This window comes from Gorilla gorilla, chromosome 8, assembly GCF_029281585.2.
Source record: "Gorilla gorilla gorilla isolate KB3781 chromosome 8, NHGRI_mGorGor1-v2.1_pri, whole genome shotgun sequence".
In the NCBI taxonomy this organism is placed as follows: Eukaryota; Metazoa; Chordata; class Mammalia; order Primates; family Hominidae; genus Gorilla; species Gorilla gorilla.
The window spans coordinates 46485095-46498368 of NC_073232.2; the positions used below are offsets into that span (position 1 = coordinate 46485095).

General features: G+C 44.8%; 1 protein-coding gene across 2 annotated transcripts in view; it reads right to left on the bottom strand.

The window, feature by feature from the left end:
* HKDC1 (hexokinase domain containing 1) overlaps window positions 1–13274 on the bottom strand; it is a 46980-nt gene continuing 33706 nt past the window's right edge. For both annotated transcript variants that reach the window (XM_004049515.5, XM_055353619.2), the window contains exons 13-18: window positions 10430–10525; window positions 10141–10240; window positions 8613–8796; window positions 6277–6432; window positions 1748–1981; window positions 1–943 (exon numbers count right to left, since the gene is read on the bottom strand). In XM_004049515.5, the coding sequence (XP_004049563.1) occupies window positions 796–943; window positions 1748–1981; window positions 6277–6432; window positions 8613–8796; window positions 10141–10240; window positions 10430–10525 (918 nt within the window). In that variant the 3' untranslated portion in view covers window positions 1–795. The remainder of the gene's footprint in view (window positions 944–1747; window positions 1982–6276; window positions 6433–8612; window positions 8797–10140; window positions 10241–10429; window positions 10526–13274) is intronic.

Sequence of the window (13274 nt, forward strand, 5' to 3'; positions counted from 1 at the left end):
TTTATTGGAAAATCAAAATTTTTTTATGAATTTACTGGATTTCCTATACCTAACAATCCTTAAAACAACTATCAACAGCTGCAACACAAACCACATGCAAAATGAAAAACAGATGCCCCAGACAGCACCCCACCACATGGCACACACTTAATAAGGAACAAAATCCTACAGGGTGCTGACATAACTCGCTTTAAGCATGCAATGATTCCTGCAGTGCTCCCTGGCAATCAACCTCTCTGCACCCTGGGGCTGGATACTTCAAAGTCTTTGTTCTCTTATCAGGTTTGAAGTCAACATGGCAAGTTAAGGACAAGTTAGATGAGATCCCCCTAGTTCATAACGTGAGTTCCTCTTGCTCTCCAATGTTCATCCACAAGTACAGGGTCCAATCCCCTATAAGAGATGGCTTAAGCATCCCAATGGGGAAACAGCCTGCCAGCCACATGGGCAGATTCTATATATTTCCAAGTCCAGCAGCCACAGGACTGAAAGCCATAGAGAATTGACAGCTCAAGCCTCAACTGAACAATGTGTTGAAAGGGGATCTCTCAGGACAGACACTTTGATTTCATAAGTTGGCCCATTTTGGCCCAAATATACCAAATAGAGATGTCATGTGATGTCACTGCAAATCCAGTACAAGATACTAAGAGTACCCGAGAACCTGGGGTTCTCTTTCGGCCATCCAGAAGGTGAGGTCAGCCAGGAGGGTGCCCACTGGTCTCTGACCAACTGATCTGCCAGAGGAAAAGCTGTTCAGTATCCAAGATGCATCAGGTCCAATCCCAGGGGTTCCTAGTTCTCCTTCTGTGCCTGCTGTAACCTCTTGGCCACAGCAGTGATCAGTGCTGCCCCTTTTCCACTGCCATCTTCTGACAGCATGAATGTCACATCACATCGAGGGGCTAGTTCCTTCACGGTTTCCTGCAATATTCTAGAAAAGCTATGAAAAAGAGAAAGAAACATCATCAGCCTTTCCATGTAGAATCCGAACATTTATAAATGATCATAATCTAATTTCTTTAGCTTCTTCCCTTTGGTTTGCTTTTCAAGGCTCTAAACAGCTTCTTCTTCTAATTTTTTTTTTTTTTTTTTTTTTAGACATGGTCTCACTCTGTTGCCCAGGGTGTAGACTGCAGTTGTGCAATCACAGCCCACTGCAGCCTCGAGTTCCCAGGCTCAAGCCCCCCAGCTCAGCCTCCCATGTAGCTGGGATCACAGGTATGCACTATCACGCCCAGCTAATATTTGTAATTTTTGTTCATTTTGTATTTTATTTATTTATGTTTGTGGAAATGGAGTCTCCCTGTGTTGCCCAGGCTGGTCTCAAACTCCTAGGCTCAAGTGATCCTCCCGTCTCTGCCATTACAGGCATGAGCCACTGCACTCAGCCAACTTACATTTCTTGAGCCCTGTGTTAAGCACTTTACATGTGCTAACTCATTTCAACCTCACACATTTAGCCCTATGTGGTAGGGATTATTAGTGCTGGCCTTTTGTGGATGAGGAACCTGGGGTTTAGAGAGGCCGGCTAACATTCCCACATCGTATTACCAGGTAGCAGAGGCACCAGGGCTCACACCTTGTCTGTCAGATTGAATAGGTGACTTGACCACACAGCACTCCTTTCCCATAAAAGGACTGGGATGCATCTTCCCATGCCGCAGTTGAGGAAGCTATGCCAAGTCCACACTTAGCCGCCAGCACCTCCCCAGCCCCACCCGCCACGCCTCTCATGGGCACTCACTGAGGGTGCAGCTTGTACAGGGTGCCGTCCACACCCACAGTGATCCTCAGGTGCTCTAGCCCCTGGTCTTCTCTCCTTTTTTCCACTATAGCGGCCAGGCCAGCACCGCAGAGCTGGGCCGCCCGCCGGGACACGGCTCCGCACACCTCCTTCACCACGATGCTGTCCTCACATGTGCTGTCCAGGCCCAGCTGCTGCAGAATCCTCCTGACCTGGAGGAGGGCCAGCCGATCGCTGCAGGCAATAGAGCAGGGAGTCAGGACCTGCTTCCCAGGACCCCGGGATGTGCCCAGTGTGACCCACAGCCTCCCCATTCTTAGATGCCCTTACAGGAGGGAGGAGAAATTGACCCAGGCAATAGCTAGGCTGGAGCAGAATGCCTTAGAAGCCGAGACTCAAGAAGGTCCACCACCCCTGGAAGTTCCATCAACTTTAAAAAATGAAGTGTGAATGCCTCTGGTGTTCAGCATGTTCATATCTGTGATCTCACTAGAAGCCATATGAGCTGCAGCAACCAACACACCAGGTACCCATTTTTCAGAAAAGGAGGCTGCGGCTCAGCCTGCTAGAGCTGTGCCCTCTCATTAGAGAGCAGGGGCTCAAACTCAAGCCCTTTCACACCACCTCTCGCACTTTCCCACAAATCGTGCCAGCTCCCACACTCTGGCCCCCTTCAACTGGAGGCCAACTTTCCTTCTATTTAACTTTTTCTGATTCTCTGCAATTTCTTCCCTTTTTCTCATTTCTCTGCTCTTTGACGGTAAGACTGTATCTTCAGTAGCAGCCAGCAGGGTATATTCAATGAGCAAGTGAATAAATGAATATACAAAATACAATCAGAACCTTAGAGAATGGGAACCTGGTAGGACTGTAAACACATGCAGAGAAACACCCATCATAGGGGCAGGCTGGCTTCAAGTCTAGACCCTGGTCATCTGGTCATCTCACAGTGAACTAATGGTACTTAAACGGAGCCCTGACTCCCGCACCAAGCAATGTGAAGTTGTATCCTTGACTGTCTCAGGTAATACTTAGAGAAGAAGAGTGTTATCAAGAAAGACAATTGAGAAACAACCTATATGACCATACAGGGGATTCAGCAGGTAAATGGTGGTGTAGCCAAACAATAGAATTCTTCGTAGATCTTAAAGATGAGTTTGTGGCCAGCACAGTGGCTTACACCTGTAATCCCAGCACTTTAAGAGGCTGAGGCAGGAGAATCACTTTAGGCCAGGAATTTGAGACCAGCCTGGGCTACATAACAAGACCCCATCTCTAAAAGATTTTAAATTAGCCAGATATGATTGTGTATGCCTATAGTCCCTATTTGGAGGCTGAGGCATGAGGATTGCTTGAGCTCAGGAGTTTGAGGTTGCAGTGAGCCATGATCATACCACTGTACTCCAGCCTGGGTAATAGCGTAAGATCTTGTCTCAAAAAAAAAAAAAAAAGATGAGTTTGCATGAGAATATTTCATGCCATGGAAAATCTTCATGACACAGTGAAAAAATAGATTATAAAATACTATGCACTGTATGATGCTGGCTTTTTGTTTTAATGTTTGCCCTTGCCCAGATTAAAAAAAGACACACACACACACACACACACACACACACACACACACAGAAGGAAATCTATTCAGACATTGGGAGGATTACAGGTAATTCTCTTCTTTTTGAGGCGGAGTTTCACTCTTGTTGCCCAGGTTGGAGTGCAATGATGTCGGCTCACCCACTTCCTGGGTTCAAGCGATTCTCCTGCCTCAGCCTCCCAAGTAGCTGGGATTATAGGCCCACCACCATGCCCAGCTAATATTTGTATTTTTAGTAGAGACAGAGTTTCACCATGTTGGCTACCTGACCTCAGGTGATCTGCCTGCCTTGGCCTCCCAAAGTCCTGGGATTACAGGCATGAGCCAGCCACCACATGTAGCTTAATTCTTATTTTTCTTCCTTTGTTTATCTGTATTTTTTAGATTCTCTAAAATGAATGAATAACATTTGTATAGTAAGAAAAAGAGGTTTTTTAACTGGTGTGTCTTAAGAGAAAGCCTGCAATTCCTTCCTGGGCCCAGCCTTTCACAGCTTACCTAGTTCAAGTACATTCCCTTCCTGATCCTCAGAGCAATCCTGGGGGTTAAGCAACAGGGCAATTATTTCTGTTATGAAGCAGGAAACTGAGGTTCAAAGAGGTGAAACAACCTGCCCCAGATCACGCAGCATAAACAGGTTAAGTAGTGAAGATAAATCTTAAAACTCAAGCTCTAAGACTGTAAATTCAGGGCACTTCCCCCTGAGAACACTGTCCCATCCATTTGACAAACTGCTTTGAAATGGGCTGCAGTCAGCACAGCACCTACCAATTCCCACTGGCACTAGGTGGATATGATTTTCTTTTTATTCCACGAAGGTTTTAAAAAACAAAACCTGGCCGGGCGCGGTGGCTCATGCCTGTAATCCTACCACTTTGGGAGTTCTAGGCAGATGGATGGCTTGAGCCCAGGAATTCAAGATCAACCTGGGCAACATGGTGAAACTCCATCTCTATAAAAAATACAAAAATTAGCTAGGTGTGGTGGTGTGTGCCTGTAGTCCCAGCTACTTGACAGGCAATGGGAGCAGGGGAGAGGAGCAGTGGTGGCAGCTGAGGTGGGAGGATAACTTGAACCCGGGAGGTTGAGGATGCACTGAGCTGTGATTGCACCACAGCACTCCAGCCCAGGCAACAGAGTGAGACCCTGTCTCAGAAAACAGAAACAAAACAACAACAGAAACCTGTAGAAATCAAAACATCCAAAACAGACACCTCTTGTGCAGCAGAAGCAAATCTTTCTGGGGGCCTAAGAGTGTTACCACCTTGTGCTTGTCTAGGAACAACTATTCTTTTATTACGAAAAAAAAAAGGCAAGGCAAAGATAAGTAAACTTGCTGGTCTATTGCTTATGAGGGAGAAGCTGTTTTACACAGCAAAACAGGATCCCTTTGGTCACCAAGCGTGATGATTTTTAACCCATCTGTTCAGATTGGATGGGTTGAAGACTAGACAGGAGAAGGATGCTGAACACTTGCTAATTTACACCCCAAAAATACATAATCGCTGCTGCTGTTACTGATTCCATCATCCTCTCCTTAAACAATAAGAACTCCCCTTAAACAGCCCATCTGATTTGCCTCATTAAGTAAACCACTTTCATGTATAATGTGTTTCTTTTTTCCCCACTGAAAAGTGATTTTTCACTTGTGGGCATCTGACCATAAAGACCAAGAGAATTAAATGAATGAACACAAATGGAGAGAAAATCCAAACACAAAGCATCAGATAACATCCAGTGCTAGCATAAAAAGCAGTGAAACTGACACATTTGTACATAACTGATGGTGATGGAAATTGAAACTACTTTAAAAAAAAAATACTGCGCCCATGGTGAAATACTCTTTTAACCAAATGTTTCTACTACTAAGGAAATGATTTACTGTATTCAAATGACTATGTGTACTAAAAGAAAAACTATGGTGTTACTCAGAATAACAGGAATTTATAAATTACAAACTAGACATCCTATATTAAAGGGAAAGTTTAGTAAATTATAGTACAGTAACATAGTATAATATGCAGCCATTCAAAATGATAATTACACCAAAGAGTTGATAGGGGAAAGTTCCTCTTTCTAGAAGTATTCCAGCTAATAACTGCAGGAATCATCACCATTTACGATGTCTAGTGAAATAATAGATCCAGGCAATATGCATCAATGACTGATAACATCCTAAAAGAAAGAGAGACAGACAGACAACTCAATGCCACCTAGAAAATATTCTTGTCCAGAATTCACTACTGAATCTAATTAAGCATCTGGGTCTAACTATGAGTTTTTGGGAAATACAAGAAGACAGAGGAAAATGCTAAATGCTGCAATCCACAAAATCTAGAATACAGGAAACTCATAGATAAGACAACAGTTTCTTCAACAAATACATTGCAAGGGAAAGTAAGAGAGGGAGAGGAAACCCATAGATTAAAAGAGATTCTTTAAGCATATCAACCAAATGCAGTGTATAAACTTTGTCTGGATACTGATGCAAACAAAAGAACTGTAAAAACCATTAATTTTTGGCAATTCAGGAAATAAGAACACTAACAGGATATTTTGTGAGATTGAGGTTTATCGTTAGCTTTTTAAGTGTGATAATGGTACTGTAGTTATGTTTTATTAAGAACCCTTATATTTCAGAAATACATTATGAAATATTTATAGATGAACTGATGTAAGATGTGGGGTTTGTTTCAAATTAGCCCAGCCTGAGGATGGGGACAGCAGGACTTTATAGATGAGCCCAGTTTGGCCATGAGTTTATTATTGTTGAAAGTGATCCTGAATCAGTTGGAAAGAGAAGAGCAGCCCCAGGAGGCAATCCCTTACCCAGCCAGGGCCTTTCTGTTTTTATTTTTAAACCTCAAATTGGCCCAACCCCAGCATGGTGGCAGCATATGCCAGTCAGAGCCTCACGATGAACTTGATCACAGGTCACCTTTCGATCTGGGACAGGAACTTGGTTTCGAAGATGCCCCTGGTCCGGAGACGCTCTGAAATCTGCCCTCGGAAGAGGAGACCCTGCTTGGTCAGGTCGATCAGGATCTGCCGCACAATCTCCCCCAAGTACATCCCACTGGTCATTTTCTCGTATCTGTTTGGAGAAGAAGGATAAGGTTGGGGCAGACATGCAATGCAGAAGACCACATGATGTGAGAAGGCCAGGCTTTGGAGCTACGCATGGAGCAAGATCCATATCCTAGCTCTGCCACATACTAGCTGCTTGATGTAAGCAAGCACTGCAAGCTATCATCTACAAAACAGGGAGAAGAGCAGCGCCCCTACAAGACTGTTAGGAGGCAAGCATCTGGGTACAGTGGGCACTAAGCAAAATTTAGTCCCTGGTCTTGGCCCCAAAGCCAATTCTCCTTGGCTTTGTGTTACAAATCTGTTCCACTCTGCAAATTCTGCTCTGTGAGTTAACACACTGAAACTGTCTGCATGCACCAGGGGTGCTCAAAAGCATTAATTCCCTTCCTCCTTTCTACCAGACCGTGAGCTCCATGAGGGTCAAGAGAGCAAGAGAGAAAAGGGGCCTTGTACTGACCAGGCACTCTGCACAGGGTGTGTAATGGTGACACACATCATCATTAACAACAGTGACACAGAGCCAGACTGCCACTGCTTGCAGAGTCAAATGGGAAGCATTTATGTGCTGGGCTTGGGTTCTCTTAACTGCTCAAGACCTCATCAGCCTAAGGGAATTAACACCAGAACAAAAAATGGTGATTTCAAGGCAAGTTCAAAGGTGCTGCCCCCTTAAAACCTCAATCCAAAAATGTGAGCCTTCAGTGGCTACAGACACAAAGCTAACCTAGAATGAACTGCCCCTTGGGAAGAGCCATGACACTCAGGTGCCCCAACTTGGGATTCAAAGGGAAGGTCCCTTCTTTTTGGAGCAATCCCTGCTTCAGCTGGGCTTACCACAACTCACCTGCCTTCCAGTTACAAGATTGGTGCCAAAGAGGAAAGAAACCACCAGGGCCAGTCTTGGTCTTGTCTGAGCCTCTTCCTAGACAACATTCTCAGTTCAACAGCTCCCAAGGTGTCCATGGCCTAAGCATCCCCTCACATTTCCCATCTGCTCAAGCTCTCAACTTGGATAGCACCCATAACAATAAATCTAAGTTTCCCATTATTTTCTATATTAAGACACTGAGCTTAGTTTTGATAAAGACCATATGGCCTGCAAAACCTAAAACATTTACTATCTGTTCTTTTACAAAATAAGTGTGCCAACTCCTCTTCTAGTGGATGGGCCTGGGTTAATAATCAAATTTTAGCATGTGATAAGATTTGGATTTATGTCCCCACCAAAATCTCATGTTGAATTACAATCCCCAGTATTGGAGGAGGGGCCTGCTGGGAGGTGACTGGATCATGGGGGTGGATTTCCCCCCTGTTGTTCTGGTGATAGTGAGTGGGTTCTCACAAGATCTGGTTATTTTAATAGTGTGTAACGCCTCCCCCTTCACTCTTTCTTCCTCCTTCTCCAGCCATGTAAGACGTGCCTGCTTCCCCTTCACCTTCTGCCATTATGGTAAGTTTCCTGAGGCCTCCCAGCCATGCTTCCTGCACAGCCTGTGGAACTGTGAGCCAATTAAACCTCTTTTCTTCATAAATTACCCAGTCTCAGGTAGTTCTTTACAGCAACGGGAGAATGGACTAATATCACATGCCAGCTCTAGCTCTGCTACCCCTTTCTCTCATAATAGCATAATGCAAGTGAAATATACTCTAATTTATTTTTTAGGCCATTCATTATTTTCAGTATTTTTCATGTGGTTAGTCATTGGAATACACCTCACAAGTGATTGTGACCCATGGTGGGACATGACATCATGGTCGAGAACCAGCACTCTCATCCATCACAGGTGGCCACTTCCCCACTCCCAGAAAAGGTCACCAACCTGGTAGCCAGCTCTTGAAGGCCTGAAGATGTTGGCCTCTGAAAGAGACTTATTAAAAGCCCATCTCAAGAAGGCTCACTGAGTCACCATGCCCTTGGCAAATGAACATGCTGGCAGCCTCTGCCTCACTTCCAGAACCACCACTAGACCTTATGGGGCCTTATGGTAATTAGAAAAAGGGACTTTTCCCTTTTACCTGTTGCAAACTTGTCATAATATGTTTCTTTTGTTCCAATAGGATATTTCACTGACATTCGACAGCTGTAATAAGCACACAAAGCTATGCTGTCTATGGTACCCCCTTAGGTCTGGTAGTGTTGCTCACTACACAACCCACATAAATGCACACATCCACCCTCTTCACCTCTGCTTGCCAGGATTCAAGGACCCCTCATCCACCTCCGTGTCGTATCGGGTCCGGATGTCATCTATGCAGCCATTGTCTCCAAATCCTCCCCACTCTGTATTGATGCACATCTTCCCTTCACCCCCCTCCACCATCTCGATGTTCCTCATGTCCTCCATGTAGCACATGTTGCTGCCTGTTCCTAGAAGGAATTGTGAAGGAACTTTAGTCTTCAAAGACATCACCAGGTTTTAGAAAGGCAGCAGAGTGCAGCAAATAAGAATTTAAGCTTGGAGTCAGATACGACTGGATGCGATTCCAGCTTTACAGTCATAGCTGGCTAACCTTGGGCAAGCATCTCATCTTTCAGAGGCTCGGTTTCTTCATTTCTGAGGAGGAAATAATACCTGCCTATGGGTTTGTTATGAAGTGATATCTTTAAGTTTCCTTCACATGGTAAGCATTCAATAAACAGTACCTGCCGACTTCATCATCATCATCATCATTATCATTGTTAAGCCATAGGCACACAAAGCTTCCAAGCAGTTGTAAAATTAGCAGTCAGAGCTGGAAGGGACCATGAGGAATCAGCTAGTCTTGGACAAGCAAATGCTTGGCATCTGTGAGCCACCCTCTTCTTCCTTGCCCATGACTTGGCCTCAGAACTATTCTCAGCCCAGCAGTCCAGGCAAGTATTTTAGTCAATCAACAGGCCTCACCTCTCTGCCCTCCTAGATCTAGCCCAATCCCTCCCACAGATGAAGAAACTCAAGTCAGACAGAATAAGCCACCTGCCCAAGCTCACAAAGTGGGTAAGAGTTAGAGTGAGAGGAAACCTCTTACCTGGCATGGGAGATAACTCAGTACATCCCCATCTCCTTGTTCCACCTGCTGCTTATATCCAGAAAGCCCAGATGATCAAATGGAACAACTTTTCTAGGTTCTATCATTACTTAGCCTGTGCCTATCACCTGGAATGCCTTTTGTCCCCATCTCCACCTGTTCCAATCCTACCCATTCTACCCCTCTTAGAGAGAACATCCCCCTAGAATCTACCCTTGGCCTTAATCACTGCCAGACTTCTCCCAAAGACCCCTAAAATGCCTGTATCAGGCCACTCCTTTCCCCTCTTCTAAGTTTCTTTCCAGCTCCTCTCCTTCCTGTGCACCCTGAGAACCAGAAGAATTCAGAGAACAGAAGAGGCACACATTGGAGCCAGAGTGAAAATCTATAATAGCTCCCTCAGCCCCAGGCCAAGATGATCCAACTGTAGTCTCCTTCCCCTCCATGACAATTGGCCCCAAGGTCCTAATTTAAAAATCTCTTCTTCCTGTGTCATTATCCTTCCTCAATAGAAAGGATGACCTTGGCTTAGGGCTCTTAATGCAGAAAGAACTTGGTGACCTGGAATCCCAATTGTAACTTCATCTCTGCCTTGGGCAGAGCCTCTGTATAATGGAACAATGCCCGCCCTCTCACTATGTTAAAAGGAAACCATCAATGGATACAGTGGGATTAGGCCAACGGGCCATGCCTGACCACTTACCTGCAATCAGGCCAATCTCACAATTAGGATCTTCATAGCCACAGGTCATCATGGTCCCCACTGTATCATTCACGACTGCAACAATGTCCAGGTCAAACTCCTAAAAACAAAAACAAAAAAACCCCAGCTTTACTATGAGTTGAATGTGCAAGCCAAACAGGTTTAGGAGGGGCATGTTATCCCAAGGCAGGCAGAGGCCAGAGTCATAGGAACTGGGCAGAGGATGGCAGAGCAGAGGGGCCTGGGGAAGGCAGCAAGAGCAGGCATGAGCCTCAACACCACATCCTACGTTTCTCCTCTTGATGGCTTCCCTGAGCATGTCCACCACGTCCTCCCCTTCACAGTCAGTGGCCTTGAAACCTTTGGTCCACCCTATGAGTGTTCCCTGTAAGAAAGGAGGGGAAATTCATTTGAGCAATAGTTTGCTAGGGCCACTGCACAACCTCAACATCCAACAGATGCAAGGCACTATAGCTGGCTGCTTGTCAAGTATGTGTGCTTTTGACTATGCCTCCACCTCCACAACCCTAACCCTGGGCACAGCAGCATCACAGAGCACAACACTCAGACAAGGTCTACCACTGAGTGGAATCATTGCAGCAATTCATACTCCTCAAGGGTCAAATCATGTTCCCTGGCCATGATTACGCAGAATAAAGGCCTAGGATCATAGTGATCCTACTTTTTTCTTTCTTTCTTTCTTTCTTTTTTTGAGATAGAGTTTCACTCTTGTCTCCCAGCCTGGAGTGCAATGGCGTGATCTCGGCTCACTACAACCTCCACCTCCCGGGTTCAAGCAATTCTCCTGCCTCAGCCTCCCGAGTAGCTGGGATTACAGGCATGTGCCACCACGCCCAGCTAACTTTTGTATTTTTTAGTAGAGATGGGGTTTCACCATGTTGGCCAGGCTGGTCTCAAACCTCTGGCCTCAGGTGATCCGCCTGACTTGGCCTCCAAAAGTGCTGGAATTACAGGCGTGAGTCACCGCATCTGGCCATGATCCTACTTCTAACTTAGTCAAGGACAGATTATGATGTGATCAAAGGCAAAGCTATCAAATGTTTATCAAAGCATGTTTCACAGTGAAAAACTAGAGGTATCCTAAAACTCCAACAGTATGGATCTATCATCCTGTACCTCGATATGGGACATGATATACACCCATAAAGAATTACACTGTAAAAGAACATTTGATGTGAGAGAAAGATGTTTTCCACACACTGTTAAGTGAAAGCACGTCAAACAAATACAGATGGTGAATTATTCTATTTTTATTTTTAAAATTACACTCATACACACATATACACTCGCACTTGGAGAAAGGACTGGAATAATATATACACCAAAAGGGTTAACACTGGCTCTCTCTAGGTGCAAAATTATGCATCACTTTTCCTCTCTCCTTTTTGTTTGTCTATATTTTCTAATTTTTCTGAAATTAAAATTAACATATATGATTTTTATAATACTGAGAAAGTAGGTTTTTTGTTGTTTTTTTTTTTTTTGACACAGATTCTTACTCTGTTGCCTAGGCTGGAGTGTAATGGTGTGATCTCAACTCACCGCAACCTCTGCCTCCCAGGTTCAAGCGATTCTCGTGCCTCAGCCTCCTGAGTAGCTGGGACTACAGGCACACACCACCACGCCCGGCTAATTTTTGTATTTTTAGTAGAGACGAGGTTTCATCATGTTGGCCAGGCTGGTCTCGAACTCCTGACCTCAAGTGATCCACCCTCCTCGGCCTCCCAAATTGCTGAGATTACAGGGGTGAGCCGATGTGCCCAGCCCGAAAGTAGTATTTTTAATTCTCAAAAGGAAGCCCAAAGTTACACTGTTAGCCTGAGGCAGGAGTTAGTCTAGCCTCGCACTCCATCATCTAGAAAGCCACGGGGGTGAAGGCAGGCAGAGCTAGGGTGTCTAGGCCAGGAGAAGCTCTGGGACAGGAAAGGCAGTGAGAAAATCTGATGGCAGTGCCGTCAGCCCCGTGGCTGGATGCCACCTCACCCTGAGGCCGTTAGCCCACAAGCCCCAGTCTCCCTCCTTCCCTCCATAGTTCTTGGGAAACTGGACCCCTGGCTGGCTCCTTTCCTGGTTGGTATGTGTAGAACATTAGAGAGACACTCCCAACTGGGAAACCTCTCTTACTGATTGCAATTACACAAAACTAATCTATTTTTTGATGTCTCTCTTTTTTCTCCCCAACCATGGGTGTCTTTGCTTTTAGCTGCCCACGGGTCTCCCCTCCTTCTTCACTGTGTCTTCACGACACCTTCAGAGCTGCTGAGAGAGAGGACCAAAGGCCCAGTGTCCTGAGTCAGGAGCAGTAGCTGTGTCCTGGTGCCCTGTCAGGACCGCAGACAGCTGCACACGGCACCCTCCCGGATGGTGTATTAATTTTTAATGGCAGCAGCAATGCAGGAATGCATTAGTAGTGTAAAAAATTAAAATGTTACTGATAAGGATAGAGTTCCCTTCAACTCCCATCCTCCCAATATGAGAGGTAACCTCTGCCATTAGTCTGATATTAATCCTTCCAGACCTTTTCCTCTCCACTTATTAGTATTTTTTTCTTTTTCCCACCATTTCTTCTTTCAGGGGTGAAATTACACATATTTTTAAGTAAGTAAATTCACGCTGTGTGTGAACTACTGCAATTTTTTTTTCTAATTCAATAATGTATCTTCCAGATCCTTCCAGGCCATTTATTGGATGTGCCACATTCCTTTATTGGATATGCCACATTCCTTCACTGAGCAAAATATTCCTTGAATATAATTGCATGAAAATAAAACCACAAAACACACCTATAAAATGAGTTCTATTTTTGTAATCATTTTCAGATGAGGAAACCAAGGAATAGGGAGATTAAATGACTTGCCCAAGGTCACACAGCCAATAAGTAGAGAAGCCAAGGGTCTGGGGGAAGGGGGGCCTAGGGAATCAGCGCTCAATGAGTACAGAAATTCAGATGGAAAAGAAAAAGTTTAAGAGATGGATGGTGGTGATGGCTGCTCAAAAATGCGGATGTATTTCATGTCATAGAAGTGTGCATTTAAAAAATAGTTACAGTGGGAAATTTATGTTATGTGTATTTTACCACAATAAGAAAACGGTAAAAAAAAATGTTTTTTTTC